The sequence below is a fragment of the Artemia franciscana genome, chromosome 8, assembly GCF_032884065.1.
Source record: "Artemia franciscana chromosome 8, ASM3288406v1, whole genome shotgun sequence".
Lineage (NCBI taxonomy): Eukaryota > Metazoa > Arthropoda > Branchiopoda > Anostraca > Artemiidae > Artemia > Artemia franciscana.
In genome coordinates, this window is record NC_088870.1 from 28,057,588 (window position 1) to 28,080,583 (window position 22,996).

At 35.6% G+C, this 22,996-nt stretch overlaps 1 protein-coding gene across 1 annotated transcript in view; it reads left to right on the forward strand.

Moving 5' to 3' along the window:
• The window catches only part of LOC136030240 (uncharacterized), a 113,824-nt gene that overhangs the window by 29,749 nt on the left and 61,079 nt on the right, over positions 1–22,996 (forward strand). Inside the window, exon 4 of the mRNA XM_065709067.1 lies at positions 7,124–7,311. Within this exon, the coding sequence (XP_065565139.1) occupies positions 7,124–7,311 (188 nt within the window). The remainder of the gene's footprint in view (positions 1–7,123; positions 7,312–22,996) is intronic.

A 22,996-nucleotide genomic window follows, 5' to 3' on the forward strand; every position in this document is an offset into this window, starting at 1 on the left:
CCCCCGTAGAAAACACCCGCCCCGTGGACAATATCCCTCCGGAAAATAACCCCTGTGGAAAATATCCCCACGTGGAAAATAAGGCTTTCCAAATTAGAGAATTTTATTTGGTAGGCATTTTGGTATTTGTGTATTATACGCCACTCACTCAAAATTACGCTGTGTAAAACTCAAGAACAAATTGGTTTCTTCGTTAGTTTCTTTCAGCTTAGCCTGAGACAAGAAAAAGACCAGTGCAGAATAGATAAGAATATATATAATTTGGGCTATATATTTGCACCTAAAAGGGAGGGTATAGTATTTGGACAGTTTGAAGTCAGAAAACAATTCTTACTTCATGATATATAGAATAATTATACCTAACACATTTTGCATGCATACCCGTTATGCTTTACCCCCTCCCCCGCCCCTAATGTGCAAATATATGGTTTAAATTGTTCCTTTAAGTAACGAAGAACTCGATTTGTTCTCGAGTTTTACACTTCGTAAACTTGAGTGAGTGGCGTATAATACACAAGTCCCGGAATTTTTATTGGAGAGAGAACCGGATATCTCGATATTATTTAAAAACGATCGGAAATTTAATTTAAAAAAAAGTTTTTTTAACTGAAAGTAAGGAGCAACATCAAAACCTAAAACGAACAAAAATTATTACGTATATAAAAAGGGTTGCCTCCTCCTTCAGACCTCGCTCTTAAGGTAAAGTGTTTTTTTTTTTTTTAATTTAAAAACAAAGCTTCTTAATCTAATTAAAATGTCATTGTGTTTCAGGAATTGTTCTTAAAGAATTAGGACAAAAAGTCAAAACTTTAGCGTAAAGAGCAAGGTCTTGTGGAAGGGACAAATCCTTTCATTCTACTGTCCCTAGTCCTGTTTGTCATCTCCATCGTGAGAATTCTCTCCCTTTGTTTTTTAGTAAAATGCCACTTTAAGAGGGTTATTTAGTTCCGTTATTCAGAACATCACCGTACAGTTTATAATATCAATTTATTGATATTACAATTATGGTCTGTTCTCAAAACAAATGACCAGAACCGAACAAAACAAGTGCTTTTTTGTATGAGAGGGAAAAGCAACCATTAAAATGTACTAAAGTTAATTTTCTGCTAAAGTTAAATTAAGGTTAAACTTCGCCTTTATTTACAATCTATTAGAATATAACGAATAGCGTTTGATTTAATTAAAGGGAAGTTTTGAGCTGAAAGTTGTGTTGTATCCAAGTTAAACTTTATTGTAGAAAGCAGAGGGCTGAGACGACTAGCAGTGCCCTTACATTTACGTTATTGTCTCTTTGTTTTAAGTTTTGACTTGGCTGTTTTTTTTTCTATAAGGAAAATTATTTTTCAACGAGTTTGGATTAAATTATTTCTCAATTCCAAGTATTTAATGAAAACTTGATACCGCGTTTCTTGAAAACTAAGATTTAATTGTTTTCGATTCTTTCCTAAATGGTCTTCCTGGAATTTTATAAAAGCTTTTGAGGAGTGTATTCGAGTTAAAGTGCATGATCAACGGAACACGAACATGAAGTCACCAATAGAAAGAGAAATAATGGGTTTGGGCCTTTTCAACATTTGTAGCAGTTTTGACCTAGTTGTTTTTATGGTAGAATAAAACGTGGTTAGGATTGGTTTGGTATACAAAAACAGAAACCGGTTAGTGCTTAGCCTAGCCTTAAAGTGAAATTTCATTGAGAAAATCTTTATCTTCAGGGCAGACGATATAAAATCATGACGGCAGAATAATAATTAATAGCTATGAGATTAGCTTACTATCAACAACCCGTCCGTTAATTTGTTAAAAGAAAGAAAATAATCATTTGTTTTGAAAATGTTAAAAATATTTGTTTTATTAATTTTGACAGGAAAGTGGTCATAGGCGGAATTCCTCAAATTCTAACTAGTAGAACAGTTCAAGTAATCTCAGAGATTTTGAACTTAAAAAAAAAAAAAACAGTTTGTTTTTACCATCCCTTCTTCCAGAACTACCGTTACCAATCTTCTAATAATAGCTTCAAAAGTAGATACAGCCCCGTAGGTTGCAGATTCACCTACTGCAAAATGGGTTGCCAAAGTGGGAATCGTGAATCATAATAGCCTAAATTTAAGAGGAAACTGGTCTTTAAAAATATTAAATAAAAAAACTAGTTTTTTTCCACCGATAGTAAGGAGCAGCATTAAAACTTAAAACAAACAGAAATTATTAAGTATATGAGGGGTTCGCCCCCTCGTCAATACCTCACTTTTTCCGCTAAAGTTTGAATTTTGTTCTAGTTCTTTAAGAATGACCCCTGATTCGCAAAGGCCTTTTAATGAGAATAAATTGCTCTTTTGAAAGCACTAAAAATACTTTAGCGTATAGAGCGAGGTATTGACAAGGGGGCGAACCCCCTCACATACGTAATAATTTATGTTTGTTCTAAGTTTTAATGTTACTCCTTACTTTCAGTTGAAAAAACTTGTTTTTTTAATTTAATTTCTGATCGTTTTCAATAATACTGGGAAAACCGGTGCCTGCTTCATGGAAAATTCTTTTCCCCCGTGAGAAATTCATCCATGGAAAGAATCTCCCACGTATCCCCCTCCCCCAGACAACCCTACCACTTACCGGAAAAATCCCCCCTAAAAACGTTTGTAAACTCCCTAATAACCAATACTATATGGAAACAATTGGCGAAGCTCATAACTTGCAGTTCTTTCCCCGAGGACTGTTGGGGATTAAGTCGTCCTCAGAGACATAGCTATTAGATTTTTCGACGATGCTGAAAAAATGGATATCTCAACATTTTGATACGTTGACTTTGGGAAAAAAATGAGCGTGGGTGGGAGCCTAGTTACCCTCTGATTTTTGGTCACCTAAGAAGGGCGGTAAAAATTTTAACTTCAATTTGAATGAAGCCTCCTGCGACATTCTAGGACCACTGAATCGATACGGTCACCTCCGATAAAAAAAAATAACACGCATCCGTTATCTTTCTTCTGGCAAAAAAACGATTCATTTTTTTGCAGATAGGAGCTTTAAACCTTTTTTCTGATACGCTGAATATGACGGTGGGATTTCCATTACGATTCTATGACTTTTAGGGGGTATTTCCCACTATTTTCTAAAATGAGGCAAATTTTCTGAGGCTCTTATTCTTTGATGGGTAAGATTAAAGTTGATTAAACTTATATATTTAAAATCAGCATTAAAATGCGATTCTTTTGATGTAACTATTGGTATAAAAATTCCGTTTTTGTTCGTTACCTCGAACTGTTTGGTTAAACCCACTGGAATATAACCCACATTGAAAACGAGATATATGTATTTGAAAACTGGCCAAAGTTTCCATATAGGTTATGCATACAGTAAAAGATTAAAACTTTTGTCAATTTTTCAAATATTTGCATTACGTATTTTAATAAATATAAAACAGTTCGTGGTAACGAACTGTAGTAAGGAGCTACCCGGCTCAATAGTAACCAAAACTCTAAAAAATGGAGTTTTGTTAGCAATAGCTACATCAAAAGAATCGCATTTTAATGCTGATTTTAAATACATAGTTTAATCGAGTTTAGTCTTACCCATCAAAAGTTACGAGCCTGAGAAAATTTGTCTTATTTTAGAAAACAAACACCCCCTAAAAGTCATAGAATCTTAACGAAAATCACACCATCAGATTCAGCGTGTCAAAGAACCATACTGTAGTAGTTTCAAGCTCCTATCTACAAAAATATGGAATTTTGTATTTTTTGCCAGAAGGCATATCACGGATGCGTGTTTATTTGTTTGTTTGTTTTTTGTGTTTTTTTTTGTTTTTTGTTTTTTCCCAGTGGTGATCGTATCGACCCTGTGGTCCTATAATGTTGAAAGAGGGCTCATTCTAACGGAAACAAAAAGTTCTAGTGCCCTTTTTAAGTGACCAAAAAAATTGGAGGGCACCTAGGCCCCCTCCCACGCTAATCATTTTCCCAAAGTCATCGGATCAAAATTCTGAGATAGCCATTTATTCAGCATAGTCCAAAAACCTTGTAACTATGTCTTTGAGAACGACTTAATCCCCCACAGTCCCCGTGGGAGGGGCTGCAAGTTACAAACTTTGACCTGTGCTTACCTATACTATTGGCTATTGGGAAGTGTACAGACGTTTTCACAGGGATTTCTTTTGTTGGGGGGGGGGGAGTTGTTAAGAAGAGGGGGATATGTTGGGGGAACTTTCCATGGAGTAATTTGTCATGGGGGAAGAAAATTCCCATGAAGGGAGCGCAGGATTTTCTAGCATTATTAAAAAAACAATAAAAAAATAAATATGAAAAAGTTTTTTCATCTGAAAGTAAGGAGCAGCGTTAAAACGAAAAAAATTACTACGCATATGAGGGGATTCGTCCCCTCCTCAATACCTCACTCTTTAAGCTAAAATATTTTTAGTAATTTCAACTATCTATTCTACGACCTTTGTGATTCAGGGGTCATTCTTAAGGAATTGGGACAAAACTTAAGCTTTGTTGTAAAGAGCGAGGTACTGCCGAGGGGATAAACCCCCTCATATACGTAATAAAACATACGAATACAAAAGTTCGTTACGTAAGCTAATTCGTAAGTTACGTATATCTTTTACTAATAAAAACGTTTGTAAAAAATTAAATGTTCTAGTTGCCTTTTTAAGTAACCAAAAAACTGCGGGGGTGGCGACTAGGCCTCCTCCACCGCTCCTTTTTTCCCAAAATCATTCGATCAAAACTATGAGAAAGCCATTTAGCCAAAAAAATAAATATGCAAATTTCGTTTTAATTATTCATCTGCGGAGAGCCAAAATCAAAACATGCATTAATTCAAAACGTTCTGAAATTAAATAAAAAAAAAACAAGTTTTTTTAACTGAAAGTAAGAAGCGACATTAAAACTTAAAACGAAAAAAAATTATTGCGTATATAAAAAGGGTTGCCTCCTCCTTCAGACCTCGCTCTTTAAGGTAAAGTGTTTTTTTTTGTAATTTAAAACAAAGCTTCTTATTCTAATTAAAATGTCATTGTATAATTGGAATGGATCCGCCCTATTAGGGGGGGGGGGGTAATTTTGAAAAATTTGAAAAAATGACGTATTTTTAACTTACGAAGAAGTGATCGGATCTTCATGAAACTTCATATTTAGAAGGACCTCGTAACTCAGATCTCTTATTTTAAATCTCAAACGGATCTAGCGTAATAGGGGGGCAGTTGGGGGGACTGGAAATCTTAGAAAATACTTAAAGCGGTGAGATCAGGATGAAACTGGATGGGAAGAATAAAAACCTGTCTAAGATACGTGACCGACAAAACCGGACCGGATCTTCTCTCTTTGGTGGAGCTGGGGGGGGGGGGGTAATTTTGAAAATTGAGGTATTTGTAACTTACGAAAGGGTGACCAGAGCTTAATGAAACTTGATATTTAGAAGGATCTTGGGCTTTAAAGCTCTAATTTTAAATTCCGACCAGAATCTGTGACATTGGGGGGAGTTGGAGGGGGAAACCGGAATTCTTGGAAAACGTGAAAATTGTGGTATTTTAATCTTACGAATAGGCGATTGGATCTTAATGAAATTTGATATTTAGAAGGAATTCATGTCTCAGAGCTCTTATTTCAAATCCCGACCAGATCTTTTGACATTGGGGGGAGTTGGAGGGGGAAACCTTGGAAAACACTTGGAGTGGAGGAATCGGATGAAGCTTGGTGGATAGAATAAGCAAATGTCCTTGATACGTGATTGTCGGAACCGTACTGGATTTGCTCTGTTTGGGGGAGTTGGGGGGAGGGTTCAGTGATTTGGCGAGTTTGGTGCTTCTGGACGTGCTAGGACGAGGAAAATTGGTAGGCGTGTCAGGGAGCGGCACAAATTGACTTGACAAAGTCGTTTTCCCAGATTCGACCATCTGGGGGACTAAAGGGAGAGGACAAATTAGAAAAAATTAGGTATTGATAACTTACGAGTGGTTGATCGGATCTCAATGAATTTTGATATTTAGAAGGACATCGTGACTCAGAGCTCTTATTCTATTCCTGACCAGCATTAAGCCTCTTATTTTCCTTTTAAATCCATCTATTGATTCATAGAATTTTGTTAGAGCTCATACCATATGAGTTCTTGGCTCTTAGCTCTTCTTGCCTCGTCACAAGTGCCATATGAGCTGTTAGCTCTTGTTTTACAAGGAATGGTCGCAAAGGATGCATGTTTATTTCTGTGTGCGTTTGTTTGTTGTTTTTTTTTCTCAGGAGTGATTGTATCGAGCCATTGGTTCTAGAATAGCGGAAAAACACTTGTTATAAAGAAAACTTAATGTTCCACTAACCTTTTTGATATCCAGAAAAGATTGCGCCGTAACAAAGTAGTAATTTTTGCTGTTTTTGCGGCCTAAAACAAAAATTTTTGCCTAAAGGATGGATTCAAATTCTAGTATAAACAACCCATTGGAATTTATCAAAAAGCATATATTGAGGTTTTCATTTTCAGAGACAGGAATGCCTTATGCTGGCGCATTCATAGAAGATCGTCATTCCAAATCTTTGGCGGGTTTATCTATGGCATTCACTTGACACCTTAATTCTTATTTCGATGGTTTTTATACATTAAGTTTCTCTCAGAATGGTCGGAAGGTCCAATAAATATGCTTTTGTTTTCGGTTACATTTCTTCATCCTTTCTGTTCCTTAAAAGTTTGACCTATTGCTTGACTTCATTTTCTGCCTATCTCATGACTTGATTTTGCTGTTCGATTTTCCTAAAAAAAATATTTGATTTTTATTTTTAATTCATGAACGGAAAAAGGGAATTTTTAAAGCAATTTTAAGCAAAGTCGAGTTTCAAAATGCTTTTACACCAACCTTAACACTTATTTTAATAATATAAGAAGGTAAGAATGCTGATGTAGTAGTTTGTTTACAAGGGGATTCATCCATCAAGATTACCCAACTATCCCCTACTATATTTATTAGTTGATAATTACTTAAGCTGTTTTATTCCAAAAATCATGTGAAAAATGGGCAGCAATTAAACAAAATGCCTTTCTTGAAGAACAAAATTTGACATACCTAAGGAATAGTGGAGTTAGGCTGATGATTTTTTTGCTTGACTTATCACTGAGTATTGCATCACATATCTTTATTTTATAGTGTACGTGACAAAACGAGGAATACTAGAAGAGGCAGCAGAAATTTTCAGAGCAAAGCTGGAAGATCATGGAAAAAAGCCTTTCGAGAATTCTTTAAGCGCTCGTCTACCAAAGCCCCATCAACTGGATTGTCTGTTAGAAGACAGCCGTCCACTAGCAGTGCTGCCAGCTCTTATTCAACTTTTAGAGGTTAGTTTCAATTATGTTCCGGTTACTAAACAAAGGTTGGATAATATTTCGTTCCTTATGTTTTAAAAAGGGGGCTTATAGATTCGCTTGTCTAATAATCGGTATTTGAAAATCTTATGACAGACCATTTGGATTCAGTATGACATGCAAGATGTGCATAGCGATGAATACAGTGTTTTGGAATAGGGAGGGGGGACGAGGTGATTGATACTGGTCTTTTGCTCAGCAGGTTCGTATAAATGTAAGTCAAGATTGCCCTAAAGTAAATCTATACCCAACCCAGAAGGGGATCTGCACAGTGGATCTGTTACTGAGTGTGCATTGGTATATTAAGACAATGGGACTTTTTTAATGCTGAGTTTTTCATTTTCATGTTTGCAAAAATTCTTTAAAATTACTTGATAAAGACAGAATCTTTGCAAGACATAATCTTCAGACGGCATAAAATTTGCTCGTGAAAAGTATCCATAACATGAAAAACTATTAGTCTTGCTTAGATATTAAACAAAGACAACTTTTTTTCAATTGGAAGTGAAGAACGACATTAAAACTTAAAATAAACAAAACTATTCCTTATATGAGGTAAGCTACTCCCTCCCCAATTTCTGATATTTACGCTGTAGTTGGAATTTTCGCCTTCAACGCTTTAGGAAGAATTTTTCAAACACATGGGTAAATGAAATGGAATAAAAACTATTTTTCTCAATGTCCGAAGAATGGATGAGGTAATTGATATGCATTTGCTTTCAACTCGTACAATTTTTGTACTCACTCTTTTAAATAAAGTACTATTTAACTTTAGCACAGAAAGGCCAGAGTTGAAGAGGGATCAGGTCCCTAATGTAAGGAATTATTTCTGTTTATTTTAAATTTCAATGTTCCTCTTTATTTCCATATAAAAAAAAACTTGTATTTTTATTTAATTTACGTTGCCCTAAATGTAAGGAGGGTGACTACCCCCTCAGACCGTCTTAAATCAAAGTTTTGATTTTGCACAAAAATACTTCGAGAAAAGAAAAGCTCATTTTGCGTCTTTGTCTTTTCGAAATAAAAATATAATGTTTTTTCGAAATAAAATATAATTTTCCAAAATAGACATTAGTCTCCACAATAAAATGAAAGATTTTCTACCCTCAGCACCCACACTCTACGCTTTATCATAAATTCATCTATATTTGTATGTATTCTTTTTAACAAAGGGAGATCAGAGGTTAAATCTGTGTTCAAGTGAGTACTTATTCACTTCATCTAAAGCGTCTTTCCTAGAAAGTGTGAAAACATGGGGTTAAGATATTATTTTGGCGATTAGGTTCTCCTCTTCAAAAAGAGAATCCATTTGCAAACACTCTAAAACATAACGTGTAACTATGCGATATTGTATAGCCATCAGTTATATTGGATAAATGGTTTATTTTTATGGACTGTGTTTGTGTTTAGAGAAGAATGGCTTACTTCTGAAACTAGGAGTCTATATAGATATCCTTTCAATGGTTCTCAGAATTTTTTCTTGATAATAAATTGGCCCCTTTCGGGCCAAAAAGGATGTTTTATATGTCAAAATGCTTGAATGTGGCACTTTCCTGAGGTGTGATCTTCTTTGTTAATATTTGTTACTGCGAACTGTTTGATCCTGCGCTCTCTTAAATTTGAGAATTTTACGATTCCCCTCTTCAGCCCTCCTTCTTTACCAATTCAAACTTAATATTCATATAACAGTGTTTCGGGAATGATCGTGTACTAAAGAATAATAAATTGTATTCAAATATTTATTAGGGGTGGTATGTAATATCAAGAACGAATTATGCGGCCACATATATCACGTTCTTTCTAAAGTTTCTTTTACTGATAACTCCTAATACGTTCAGAATATGTTAATAAGTTTTGATGACGTTAAGCGTAATAATTGTTAAACATTAGGAATCAACAGAAAAATTCAAGTCATTTAATGTACAGGCTGTTTTCAAAGTTCTGCTCCTTATAGTTTTTCTTTCACAAGCCTATTATATGCCTAAGAAGGAAAGAAATACGAAAAGAAAAAAACTTTGACGCGAGGATAGAAAACGATAATGGCAATAAAACCCAGATAATACCTATAGTTTACCTTGTTTTTTTTTTTGCTTTTCTCCTCTGAGCCTACCGTACCTTAATCGATTTTGGATGTTTAGAAAACTTTTGATATCACTTCGCCTTTCTAGAACTCATTGCCATAAAGGAATGCCTATTTGATTACTAGAACAGATATACTTGTTTTGAAAAATATACTTGTTTCACTTGGCGCTGCCGATGCACTATCAAAAGCATTTTAGGTCAGCGCTATAATGTAGCGTTTAGGGTATTTAGATTAAGCCCTGCTTTTAAAATTCTTTATGCTTATAAAAGTCATAATAGTTACCATCATTATCATATTATAACAGATTCAAGTAATATAACTCAGGAATGCTCCTTATGTTTGGAACATACAGCCTACCTGCGTAACCCTCCTAGTCTTCCTGTTTTCAAGCTAAGGTGAAAGTAGTTCCCTTTACCTAAAGAGAAATTTTTGTGAGTAACCCGCTCTATGTAGTTATTTTACTTAAATTAATATTCTCCCGTTTTCTTTTCCTTTTTATTTCAATTTTTTGTACGAGTGATTATAATTAAATACTGTAGCCTAATATTTGTCCTTTCAAGTTTCACTACCTTGGTTGGCATGAGAAATGCACATTGTGTTTTATTTTATTTATGAATTTGTTGTTGGTGTAATAGAATGGAGCTTCCAGAATTTTCTCCTCTATGCTCCATTATTTATGAATTAATTCTGCCACCTTTTTATTTCTTAAGTGAAAATAAAAATAGATGGCTCTAAAATACGATGTAGAGATAAAACAGCAGGTGATGTATAGGATCATTATAGAATTTGGGATCCATTTTCACGAGGGTGAGCTCGTGTTCGCCTCCCATCCTCGTGAACACAATTATTTGTTCAATAAAAATGTGGATTTTTCCATGCAGTTCTACTCAGGTCGAAAGGCAGAGTTGAACTAAGGCTCTTTAACAATTTCAACAAGAGATGGATTAGAGCAGGATAAAAGCAAAAACATACTTTCATTGCAAAAATCAAATACGAAAACACAAATACGCATCAATAATGGTTAGTTCAGACGCATTGGGGCGCCATTTTCAGGGGTGCCAATTCACAAAAATTTAAGCAGGGCAAGGATTATTTTTGTTATTTTTCTTTTAATGGATATACAAAAATTCAAAATCTAGTAAGGGCTAAAAACCATGGGTAATAAAATCTATGGTAATGAAAGTATGGCGTTACTTGTATATAATCTAATAGTATAGAAGATGGAAGGTATGATTTAACCAAAATAGTTTATGAAGTAGAAGGAGATGCTTTGGGGATGAAAGTTGGAAAAAAACACCTTGGAATATTTCTGAAAATCCATTAAAGATTGACATAAGAAAGAAGTGTTTTGTAAAAGAAGTACCCGAATGGTAAATCTTTTGAGAATAAAAAGGGAGGAAAAGAGAACATTAAAGTGTCAATTGAGTAAACGGGAAACAAAGGCTTCAGATAAAACAGTGGAGAATGTAGAATATAGAGGCAGACAGCCTAACTGTAAAATAATGCGTTTCCTTGCTAAGAAATCAGTGGGAAGTAGCCAGTCCAGACTTTTCCAGTTAGTTATAGGAACAGTGTTAGATTAGTGATACAGAGAACCTCAAGAAGACATGAATAGAACAGCTTTGAGAGTACCAATAAATTTTACTAAAGTTGCAGGAAATAAAGAAGAAAATAATGTCTGAGTTTTTGATACTCTAGAAGTGAAAGAAGATTTATTTAATAAGAATTTGGAGATGGCATTGAAAAGAAAACTACTAAGGCTGTGGATTCTGATAGTATGGTAAATGAGTTTTTGGAAATATGATGGCTACGGAGCAAGAGACAAGATACTGACAATTTCCGATCTGATCTTAGATAAATTGGAAGTGCCTTGTGATTTTAGGAAAATTTTAATTAGCTTATTTTGTAAAAAGAAAGTGATTAGAACTAATATATTGATCAAAGAGGGCTTGGTTTTATTAGGAAGAAGAGTGCATTGATGATGCTTATTATACATATAGATGGTGTAGACTAAGTTTAAAGACCTCAACAATGTGGTTTTGGGAAAGGGAGGTTTTGGGAATGTATCCTAATTTTAGGATACATTGTTCAGGGCAAAAAAGTAGTTTTTCCATGTTTCATCCTAGCGATTCATAATTCATTCTAGGAAATTTAAAACTTAATCCCAAGATGATACTTTCCTTTAAACAATAAAAAACCATTGAATCATTCGTGTGTGATAAATATTATATCCGCAAATGGTTATTTTATTTTCTGAGTATTTTTAAATTGATCCTCTACATGTTTAAACAGAGGAAGTTCAACAAGAGCATCTAGAAAACTAAAATGGCAACGGCACTGTGTGTTCTTTTTTGCTGTTGAAATAAGATAGAAAGAATAAAACAGATATTTCAGATGTCTTTCCCAAAAGCAGGTCGTTCCCGAATAGGGTAAAACGATGTAATAAGGAAAAATTTAAGGAGAATGAGAGCCTCTTGGGAGGATGAAAAAAGGAAGGTTCTGAAAAGATTGGGATGGATGAGGAGCGTGCATAGGTATGTTGGCATCAAGCGACTTGGTGCTGCAGTGAGTTGTTGGTAGTAGTAGTAGTAAATATCTTCTGGAACTATCTAAGGATGATTTTAGGTGCTCGTTGAAACGACCATACATCAAACAATAAGTTTTGCGAAAAATATGGTTCAAAGGCGTTGTATAAGTTGACAACGAAAAGAAGCTGAAGAACACCAAGTCTGGTTTTAGAGATAGGTTTTTAAGGATACTGTCACTGTTTTCAACGTGAAATACAAGTTTTCTAAGGTAAAATACCACTACTACTAATAATGATAATAACACACCGCAGCACCAAGGTGCCTCAGGCTAACACAGCTATGCACACTCCTCTTCCAGCCTAGTCTATTCAAAGCCTCTCTCTTTACACCCTTCCAGGAAGTTCTCATTTTCTTTAAATCTTTCTTTATGACATCCTCCCACCCCAACTGTTGACGATATTCTTTCAGTTTAGCCCTAGACGGTGGGCCGAAAATTACTATCTTTGGCAATCTGCCATCTTTCATCTGCAGAACGTGCCCTAGCCATTTCAACCTTTCCCTCATTATAGCCCTAGAATCCGTAATTGAACTACACTTTTCATACAGCCTACTGTTTGAAATACGGTGAGTCAGCCGGGTACCCAGAATAATCCGTAGGCAATTTCTCTGGAAAACATCTAGCAAATCTTCATCCGGTTTTCGGAGCGCCCATGCTTCAGAGCCATATTTGACTACTGTCATCATTGTAGCTTTTAATATTCTAATCTTAATTTGCAGACTTATCTTCCTTGCAGCTTTTGTTAACTGTGAAAAAACACCCTCAGCCTTGGCTATTCTGCTTTTAACATCTTCACTGCTCTCACCGTCTTTATTGATAATTTTAATTAAAAGCAGTAACCACCGAACGTTATGAATAACATAGTGTTCTATGGATTTTTTGTTGACCAAAATTAAATAATTTTTCGAGTTCATTTGCAATACATTTGCAGAATTGTCAGCAAATGAACTAGGACAACTTCTGTAATCATTTTGAGACGATCTGATTTGTTTATTGCGGTTCATGCTAAGTACTTCTAATATCTCCTTGTTGATCATTGGTTCTTCAGTATTGTGCTATTTATAATATTCTATGTTCACCACCTTTAATGGAAACCATTTTTAGTCAGTTCCCTTTCTCAAAGGGAACGTTTTACGCTTATGTTTTATAACGCTTATAAGCGTTGTTTACGCTTATCTTGGCCATGTTGTATTTTCAAGATCTCCTGTAAGGTTGTTAGTAAAATCACATTAAAAATTGCCATTATATCTTGAAAGTTTTCAAGTTTAAAATAACGACCTCATTCTTAAAACATTTTTGACAAAATCCTCAGAGGTGCCGGGGAGCTCCACACTGAGGTGAGGGGAAGTCCTCCCCCCATGTATTTTACAATTGTGCTGTCTATCTGTATCTTTCAGATCCTTGACAGTTTTATCAATAGCCTTTATCTCCCATCTCCTCAATTCAAACATTAATTCAGTCTCTGTATCCCTTACTTCCTTTTTATTTTCAACGGGTCTATCGCTCAGGAACTTCTTATGCATAACGCTTCTCTATTCTGCCAAGGTTTGAGCTTTCTTACTAATATTCCAAGTTGTTGTTCTACTTATCCTCATCAGAGCATCGTCTGCTAATTCACAAATTTTTTGATAAAACCATTCCTTCCATCTTCTAAATGATCAAATCCTAAACTCACTGATTTCATGTTTAGCTGGTCTTGGAATGTTTTCCACCAATCTTCAAACTCGCTCCTAACTTTCTATAGACAAAATTTTTCTCTTAGTTTAATTTTTTTTACATGCATATTGGTCATATTTGGAGGAGTAATATTGTCTGTTAAGTTTTGCTACGAATAAAATTTAATGTTTATTAATAGTAGAAGTCTGGTACTAGAAATTGCGTTTTCAGATGTTGGAGAATCTCAAGTAGTTGTCAAAAGATGTCGTCAGTTCCTCAATGTCGCCCAATATATTATATCCCATTAATCAGCAAGTGCAGATTTGTTATCAGCCAGTCAAAAGAGTTAGGCCTGCACCAACATTTATGCGTACAAGGGGGTAAAGGATTTTCGGATGGGGGTTTTCAAGCTCTGTGCTTACGGCCCTACAGTCATGTAAATTTGAAATTTCTGCTTGACTGTGACCCTTAAAAGGATTACCTTTGCCTCATTTCATGTCATCGATCTTGGGTTATGAGTTTCCAAAGCTCCTAACAAATTCAGTTCAAAAACATTTATATTCGTTAGTCAAAATGTTAATACCGTAGCTTTCTTCTTGGTCCTAACGTTACCATAATATTACAGACCTTTAAATCAAATGTGTTAGTTCCTCGAAATATAATTTAAAGAACTAACACATTAGATAATTACTAAATAACAACAATCATTATTTTATATGTTATTTAGGCATACCAGTGTTTGTATTTATGGATTTATTGTGTGCCACTAATATCATCTAGCTGTGAATGAGAGTTAATTTATGTATGTTTTCATTTTGCCCCTCTAATTTTATTTTTAATAAGCTAAGACACTTTGAAGCTATCCCATTTTTTACGAACGGAAGGGGGCAAGAGTGAAGGCTACGCCATCTCAAGCAATGTACTTGTTAGTTTGGGCTATTATCACGTTACTTAATGGCAACTACATAAAAAAAAACTAGTTTTTTTTAACTGAAAGTAAGGAGCGACATTAAAACTTAAAACGAACAGAAATTACTCCGTATATGAAATGGATAGTCCCCTCCGCAATCCCTCGCTCTTTACGCTAAAGCTTTTAATTGTTTTAATAAGCAGAATTGTGGCAAAGAGTCAAACGTTAGCGTAAAGAGCGAGAGATTGCGGAGGGGACAATCCATTTCATATACGGAGTAATTTCTGTTCGTTTTAAGTTTTAATGTCGCTCCTTACTTTCAGTTAAAAAAACTAGTTTTTTTTTATGTAATTTCTGAACGTTTTTGAATTAATGCATGTTTGATTTTGACTCTCCACACGTAAACTATTCAAATGAAATTTGCATATTAATTCCTTTTTTGGCTAAATGGCTTTCTCTTAGTTTTAATCATACGATTTTGAGAAATATGGGATGGGGAAGGAGGCCTAGTTGCCATGCAATTTTTCGGTTACATAAAAAGGCAACTATTAATTTTAATTTTAACGAATTTTTTTATTAGCAAAAAATATACGTAACTTTAGAATTAACATACGTAACAAACTTTTATATTCTTTAATTTTTATTATGTATATGAGGGGGTTTGTACCCTCGTTAATACCTCCTTCTTTACACTAAATCGTAAGTTTTGTCCCAATTCTTTAAGAATGACCCCTGAATCAGAAAGGCCGTAGAATAAATAGTTGAAATTACTAAAAATACTTTAGCATAAAGAGCAAGGTATTCATCTCCTCCTAAATACCTCGCTCTTTATGCTAAAGTATTTTTAGAACCCCTCATATGCGTAATAATCTCTGTTTGTTTTAAGTTTCAATGCTACTTCTTCCTTTCATTTGAAAAAACGTTTTCATGTTTATTTTTCATTGTTTTCTTATAGTAATGCTAGAGAATCCTGCGCCCTTTTCATTGAATTTTTCTTCCCCCATGACAGCCGGGTCGCTCCTTACTACAGTTCCTTACCATGAACTGTTTGATTATATGTCATAAATAAGAATTTGATGAGTGAGACCAGTGGAAGGGAGAGAGAGGTAATATTCACTAGGTGACATCAACAAATTATTCTTTGAAGCATAAGTGTTTGGAAAAATAGGTGTCACCCGGAAATGCGATATACTTGCCCAATTTGCGGTGATCTTGATGGGCTGAACCATTTTCTTTTCAGGTGTCAGGGGCTAAATGAGCTAAGAGGGAGCTTTCTTGGTGTGGGTGGTCGCGAGCCCCTTCTTGGAACTTTGAAGTCGACGTCGAAAATAAATATAGTAGCAGTGGGAAATTTTGTCCAGAAGGGTCTTATTATTCGAAAGTCGATTGTTACATAATTTAGTTTGTTTGTTGTTGTATACGTATTTATACGGCCTAAAAATGGCTTTAAATACAGTCATTCATTCTTTCATTTATTTTCTAGTATAAGTACTTTTCGGCTTATTCTCTAGGCTGGAACCGTAGCATTTCTGTGAAAATTATTTTTTTTTCCAATTTTCCCTAGTAATTTACTAGTGGTTAAGCAGGGGGGGGGGATTTGCTCCGTTCTTCTCGATGACTTCTCTGTTATTTTGATTGAACTTTTGTATCTTTAGAAAAGGGATGACATGCGAGTCAAAAATTTTATATTGGGTCAGGAAAAGACAATTCTTTATACAATTCTTTTGATAAAACAAAAGAAAATTAAAAATTCTTTTCATAGTCAGTCACCTACATCTAAATAGGCTATTATCTTCTCCCTAAAATTTTAATTTACTAAAAAAAAGAATATTGACTACCTTATATAAAGCATCTTCGCTGTCTTTCATTCCCGCATCCCAAGGCAAGAATCTGTTTAAACAAAAAACAAATTAGGTGGAAGAAAATAAACGCTATTGAGGTAGCGTTTTTCTGCCTCAATTGAGGTCCAAAAGAAAGGAAATACTTCCCGAAAAAGGACAAAAACAAAGTAACTAATTGTCGTGGGGATACATTATGTAAGAAAATAAGTTATAAGGAAATTTAAATAAGGACGTAAAGATTTGTGGCTAATCATTTTTCTGGGCATGTTTCTTTCTTGGATTTCAATACACATTGTTTTTTTTTTCGATTAAAATGGTTTCTTGTAAATCTTATTATCTATCATCTCGAACAGACAACCTTGCTACAGAAAATGTGACAGCTTAGGCTTTAGCCCACAGGTTCACGTGTTTCCTGAAAGTGAATATGCGTGTAAAAATACCCGTTAATCAGCAATGGGAATTATTACTTCTTTTGGTATGTTGCTTCTGTTGGATTATAGCATGCCCATATAAGGACGTAGGTTGGTTTTTCAGTGCCTAGAGACGATTTCAGTTTTGCCCCTCTACCTGTTAACAGGGTAAGTGAGCCTATCGTACATGAAATGCATGGTAGATATATTACCTAATATCTGTGCCCCAACAAATCCAGCGTCTGAGGACACATGTACCTCCAGATAAGCCACTGTACCTATATACTTCTACTGCTGTGTCTGGAAGGCATTACGTTTTTTTGTTTTCTTTTTTTGAGACTTACATCCCACACTTTAAGCTGAAAACGGGACTGATTGATCTGAATCGTTTTTATGTTGAAATTAATCATTTTTACGCAACTCTTAGAAAGGTGATATCAGCTTCGCCTCTCACAGATACAATCTGTATTGGCTTTACTCTAATTAGGTTTTCAAGTCTTTTATGACTTCGAACAAATTTTTCATTTTGATCGGACCGGTTTTGATTTCGGTTACGCCTTTGTCCGAAATGCTTAGGATTTTGTTTGTTTTTGTCTTTGTTTGTTTGTGTTTATCTTAAAATTGCTGGCTTACTTTCCCGCTTTAAGGAATACTTTGGAAACAAAGTATGAGAGTCTCAGGATTCCATGTTATCTCCCACATTGTCTATCTGATTCACCTATTTTTGCATTTTTTAAACTTGTGTAGCCTACCCCCTCAAAATAAATGCCTGTGTACTTGCTTTATATATATTGTTTATTTAGTTTATTTTTTATAAACTGTTAATTGTTTGCTGTCATAAAGTCCTATAATTTTTTTTTTTTGCAACCAAATGCTGTTTGATTTACAAAAACATTGAAATTTTTGCTTATTGAGTGGCCGACACTTGGTATTCACTATTTGGATACAGAGAAAAACTAGCTTATAACGGAACAGTTTATTGAGCAGTATGGTTTTAAACGAAAGTCATTCGTCAATGTTTCGTGGGGAAAGGTGAGGGATACGTCAGAGGGTTTTTCTCTCCTAGGGAACCCGTTGATGGAAGCGGTGACCTTCAAGTTTCAAAATATAATTTTCCTCACAGGGCTGTTTAAAAGGTTTTGGAAAACTCGGCACCCCTTCTCAAAGATCCAAATTTTAGAGTAGTCTGTAAATAATGTGGAAGTGTCTCGGACAACTAAGTATTTTTTTTAATATTTGCCTCCAAATTTTAGGGTGCAAATTTTTTGCACCCTAAAAAAAGATAAAAGTTTCCTAGCTGCCCTGGCAGGGTACACAAGAAGTGATTAAGTGATAACAATGCCCCATTTCAATCTTTAGTTATTCTGTCTAAAAATAAAGTATAGTTCGTATTCTCTTTTTTACTATGTTTCAGGTCATTTAAAAACTCGAAAAAAATACGAACAGTACAAAAAGGAGGTAATTTATACAATATTATAGGGAACTATTGAGAAAATTGTTTACATGCCTAACTCCCAGCTGCCTTTACAAAACCATATCTAGGATTCAATTTGCACCTAATTGTCATTGTCTCAAGGGGGAAGCGCTTGCTTCATCTAAGATATAATGCTACTCACTAAAGTCCTAGAAAAACGAGAAAATATTAATGGACATATGGGATTGCCCACCTCCACTTAGATTTTGAAATACCTTATTTTCTAACTATTTTCATTGAAAAAAAAAAAAAAAAAACAGGAGCTAAGAGCTCATATGGCACTTGTGACGAGGCCGGAAGAGCCAAGAGCCAAGAGCTCATATGGCATGAGCTCTAGAAAAATTATAAGAATTAATAGATTGATTTTAAAATAATATCAGAGGCTTAATGCCGGTTGGGATTTAAAATAAGAGATCTGAGTCACGAGGTCCTTCTAAATATCAAAATTCATTAAGATCCAATCATCCACTCCTAAGTTAAAAAAGCCTCATTTTTTTCTAATTTCTCCTCTCCCTTCAGCCCCCCAGATGGTTGAATTGAGGAAAACGACCTTATGAAGTCAATATGTGCAGCTCCCTGACACGCCTACCAATTTTCATCGTCCTAGCACGTCCAGAAGCACCAAACTCGCCAAAGCCCTGAACCCCGAACTATAACTCCCCCAAAAAGAGCAGATCCAGTCCGGTTACGTCAATCACGTATCTATGACATTTGTTTATTCTATCCACCAAGTTTCATCCCGATCTCTCCACTCTAAGCATTTTCCAAGATTTCCGGTTTCCCCCTCCATCTTCCCCCGATGTCAACAGATCTGGTCAGGACTTGAAATAAGAGCTCTGAGACATGAGTTCCTTCTAAATATCAAATTTTATTAAGATCCGGGCACCCATTCTTAAGGTAAAAATACCTCAATTTTTCTAATTTTTCTAAATTAACACCCCCCAACTCCCCCAAAGAAAACGGATCCGTTCCAATTATGTCAATCACGTATCTATAACTTGTGCTTAATCTTCCCATCAAGTTTCATCCCGATCTCTCTACTCCAAGCGTTTTCCAAAATTTCCGGTTTCCAAGATTTCTGTTTCCCCCCTCCAGACCCCTACGTCCCCGGATCCGAATTGAAAATGGAGCATCTAAGAAGCAAGATCCTTCTATATATCAAGTTTACTTAGGATCCAATCACCTATTGGTAAGATAAAGATACCTCAATTTTCACGTTTTCCAAGATTTCCAGTTTCTCCCTCCAACTTCCCCAATGTCACTGGATCTGGTCGGGATTTAAAACAAGAGCTCTGAAGCACAAGGTCCTTCTAAATGTTAAACTTCATTAAGATCTGATCACCCGTTCGTAAGCTACAAACACCTTATTTTTTCTAAATTTTCCGAATTACCCCCCCCCCTCCAGCTCCCCCAAAGAGAGCGGATCCGGTCCGGTTATGTCAATCACGTACCTCAGACTTGTGCTTATTCTTCCCACCAAGTTTCATCCTGATCTGTCCACTCTAAGCCATTTCCAAGATTTCCGACCCCCCCCCCCCATTAACTCCCCTCAATGACACTGGATCTGGTTGGGATTTAGAATAAGAGATATGAGTTACTGAAATGTCATTAAGATCTGATCACTCCTTCGTAACTTAAAAATACCTCATTTTTTCTAATTTTTCAGAATTAACCATCCCCCCAATTCCCCCATAGAGAGCGGATCCGTTCCGGTTGTATCAGTCATGTATCCAGGACTTTTACTTATTTTTCCCACCAAGTTTCATGTCTATCCACTCTAAGCGTTTTCTAATATTTTAGGTTTCCCCCTCCAACTCACCCCCATGTCACCGGATCCAATCGGGATTTTAAATAATAGCTCTGAGACACGATATCCTTCCAAATATCAAATTTCATTGAGATCCGATCAGCCGTTCGTAAGTTAAAAATACCTCATTTTTTCTATTTTTTCTGAATTAACTGTCCCCCTCCCAGATGGTCGAATTAGGGAAACGACAATTTCTAATTTCATCTGGTCTGGTTCCTGATACGCCTGCCAAATTTCTCGTCCTAGCTTATATTGAAGTGTCTAAACTAGCAAAACCGGGAGTGACAGACACACCGACAGACCGACAGAACTTGCGATCGCTATATGTCACTTGGTAGATACCAAGTGCCATAAAAACTAAAAAAGAACAGAATTGCCTCTCTAAATTTGAAAATACATTTTTATCTCTACATATTTTTGTGAATTGATGCCCCTGGGGTGTAACCTTTGATAAATGACTTTCACAAGCATAGGATTAATTTTTTCTTTGAACTTCTGAAGTTATCTAAATACTCTTTAGAACCTTTCCACTTTGTCTGGATATTATTGATTAAACGATTAAACGGATTAGTTTTAAGCTAATTATTTTGAAGCCATTAATTTGACTAAATCCAGTAGTGAATTAATAAGACAACTTTGTTCTTCAGATCGGCAAACCCGCATTTAAGGCTCACTGCCAAATAACAAAAATCAAGCTGGCTTTAGTTCGTTTTTAGACCTTGACCAATCTAGTTACTGCAGTGCCTGAATGGATACTATTTCGTTAGAAGGGTTATATTTCAGTCTTCTTTTACAATGCATACTTTATCAGAATACACGGCTTGTGTTGTAGTCTTTCGTTAAAGGTGTCAAAAAATTGTGCTTTGAGTGTGACCTTAAAAATTACAGTATAGTAGACACGGAATTTGGCTTAAAATGGATAATGATGGAACTCGAAGAGTAAATTTGGCTTTTAAGTTTTGAAACTACATTCCAATTATGTTATTACACATAAATAACAGGTCTTTTGCATGTGAGCTGTGAAATTACGATTGTGGATAAAATGAGTGCCAAATTTTGTACATAAGGTTTTTTCAAAAGTGCTCATTGCAACAATGCACAATGAATCGAAAATACAACGTGACAGACCCCTAGTAGCTTCTAAGCCAACTAAGGGGGCAGTGGAAATCGGAAACCAACAGTTGGTGTTTCCTCACAGACCACCAAGGAAAAAATCTTCAAGATCAAATGTTTCAGATCTGGGTAGGCGTTTAAGCATAAGCAGATAAACGACCTTGATTTTTTGGCGCATGATATGTTTTTAAATTTGATTGTGAAAGTCACCTAAAGGTCGATCAACCCGGTCTTTATTTTAATTATTAATGTACTTAACTTTAGCAGATTACTGTCAAATTCAGATTAGCAATCAAGGCATGTCAAAAGAAACTTCCGATAAAAATAGCATAAGTTTCGTGCAAAATTCCCTTTCTGACCTAGACCTAGCTACAATAATAGCTATAGAATACTGCCATTCAATTCCCCAGTCAATATTCCATAAAAAATGTTCCCGACCGTAACAACTGCGCCCCAGTCCCTCTCTCTCCAGGCCTGGATTTTTTTTCTTCAAACTGACTCATGAGCCAACTGACAGTAATCCTGCAAGAAAACTATCATGGTTGCATCAGTAGCTGCAATCTAATAAAGAATGAACCACATAGCATAGTAACCAAAATTTGAAAAAAGTGTTTTGAAAAAAAACTGCATAATGAGAATAAATTGCCAGTTGCCACTAATTCGGAAATGGCAACTGTTATTTCGGTTAGTCTTAAAAGCAAGGTGAATTAAACAGAAACCCAACACCCCAAAAATGGCGTCAGATTGAAATGAAAAGTGCATAATTCGAATCAGCATGGTCGAAAACCTTGTCAAGAAGAATTAGAGTCCTCCACCTTGAACAGCAAGGAGAGTCACTTTTTTGCATTGGTAGCGCTGATGTGTCTACTTTTTTACCTGGGCTATCGGATTACCATAACATCATGGATATATTTTATGGATCGTTTAAAAGCTATTGCGTATATCTACGTGCTTTTTATAAATTCTATCATCTGCGTGCGCCACGTGGTACTACAAATGACACTTTTGGTCTCATTTCTCAAGTGGTGCTGCTATCGGGCTACCAGAACACCCTATTAATAGCTCATATAAAAGCTATTGTTCACATCTACGTGCTTTCTATTTTATTTAATCTCCCCCATTAGGCTCCATGGCCGGGAAAGAACAGGGGAGAAAAATACCAACATAAAAAATATAAACAAAATTCAACAAATCCAGTCACCCACCTTATTAATCCCCAAAAATGACAAGCTAGGCAGGGGGTAGCGCATAGTTTCCCCAACTCAATAAGCATCCAACTCAATCCAGAGACATCAACTCCAAGGGAAACCGGAAAAAAAAACTTATTTAGTAGCTGCCATATCTCAATTTGAAAGGCTGGGACTAGTGGGCTACCAAAAATCGTAGAGACATGTTTAATGGCTCATTTAAAAGCTATTGCTCATGTCTACGTGATTTATATCGATCAGGCCACCTGTAAGTGCCATGTGGCACTAAAAACAGAATTTTTGGTACCGTTTCTCAAGTGGAAAAGCTTAGAATAATAAAACGAGTATCATTGTAATATTTATGGTTCAAAACCCTTGACTGAAGGTTTGCAATCACCCCTTCCGTATACCCTCCATCCGTGCCTCCTTAATAAGTTTCAGGTTACTGCACATGCAACATACAGCAACATTAGTAAGAAAAAAAAACTTACTTACTAGCTGTCATGTCTCAATTGGGGAGGCTGGGGCCAGTGGGCTACCAAAACATTGTAGAGAGATGTTTAGTGGCTCATTTAAAAGCTATTTCTCATA